Source organism: Rhagoletis zephyria, unplaced genomic scaffold, assembly GCF_001687245.7.
Source record: "Rhagoletis zephyria isolate East Lansing unplaced genomic scaffold, Rhagoletis_zephyria_1.1 Rzeph_scaffold_75179, whole genome shotgun sequence".
In the NCBI taxonomy this organism is placed as follows: Eukaryota; Metazoa; Arthropoda; class Insecta; order Diptera; family Tephritidae; genus Rhagoletis; species Rhagoletis zephyria.
Genome location: NW_016232228.1, coordinates 1 through 1,059, shown reverse-complemented (window position 1 = coordinate 1,059; position 1,059 = coordinate 1). Strand labels below are relative to the sequence as shown.

The window sequence follows — 1,059 nt, the reverse complement described above, 5'->3', positions numbered from 1 at the left end:
CCTTACACCAGGTACTGGCTACGCCCTTGTCTGTACACTATAAATATTAAAGGAAAATTAATATACGTGTGTCTTTAATAGACCAAAAGAAGCCAAATTAACAATTTTTAGAATTTTTGACTCCAGTTTTCTCGTATGTATGTTTGTACGCGCATAACTTGAAAACTAATGCATGAAAGTGAATGCAGTTTTCAACCGGTGCATTGCTAAAGGTCTGACTTAAAACATAAAATGAAAAATATTAGATAGTTACCACCTGCTTGAAAATTGCAATTTAAGTAAGTTGAAAAGATAAAGTGAATATTGCAATATGACTGCCAAAAGAAAGAGATTTAAGAAAGACTAAAGNGATAAATTGCATATTGCAATATGTGTATCAAACTGAAGATTTTTATTCTTTTTTTACTGTAGAAAATATTTTTGCCGCCGGTTTGAAAAAATTATGTTAAATAAAAAAAAATAAAAATAAAAAAGAAAAAAAAAAATAAAAATAAAAAATAAATAAAAAATAAAATAAAATAAAAAATTTAAATAAAACAAAATATTAAATAAATTGAAACAAATTTACTGCATCATTTTAATTGACACTGACTGGTTTCATTGATTTCTCTAAATTAGAACATAAATGTATACGATTCCGTTTTAAAACCGGAGCTGTAAGCGAAAACTCACCTTTTTACAAATTCCAAATTCACATTTTGCAATGGTTCTAAATAAAGTTTGGCATTTTTCGGATGCATCAAAATAGGATTCACTTGATTTCGGAATGCGCCCCATTTTTCGCCTCTGTCACAGGAAGAGATGAAATAAATTTACATGAGTTTTTAAAAACGTAATAAATAAGGTACAAAATAAATTGCACATCTGTTCTACGCACTCTGCATTTAGGCCACCCGTTTCGTTAAAGAAACCATCTTTTCGTGATTCTCTGTAGTACCTAATGGCATCTGTTCCGGGCCGACTAGGCCATTTACCTTCGGTGCGAAAGATCTTCCCGAAATCGTCTACATTAAAAAGTACGACCGTATCTGGTTGCCCAATAACACCAGCCATGCGATA

The 1,059-nt window shown here is 30.9% G+C and overlaps 1 protein-coding gene across 1 annotated transcript; it reads right to left on the bottom strand.

Moving 5' to 3' along the window:
* Window positions 1-672: 672 nt before the first annotated feature.
* Window positions 673-1,053, bottom strand: LOC108357349 (probable cytochrome P450 12c1, mitochondrial; the record flags this gene model as incomplete). Its single annotated transcript, XM_017608433.1, has 2 exons — window positions 878-1,053; window positions 673-786 (listed from the first exon to the last, which is right to left on the bottom strand). Coding segments are annotated over exons 1-2 (290 nt in total), but the record flags the coding sequence as incomplete, so codon positions are not given.
* Window positions 1,054-1,059: the final 6 nt, after the last annotated feature.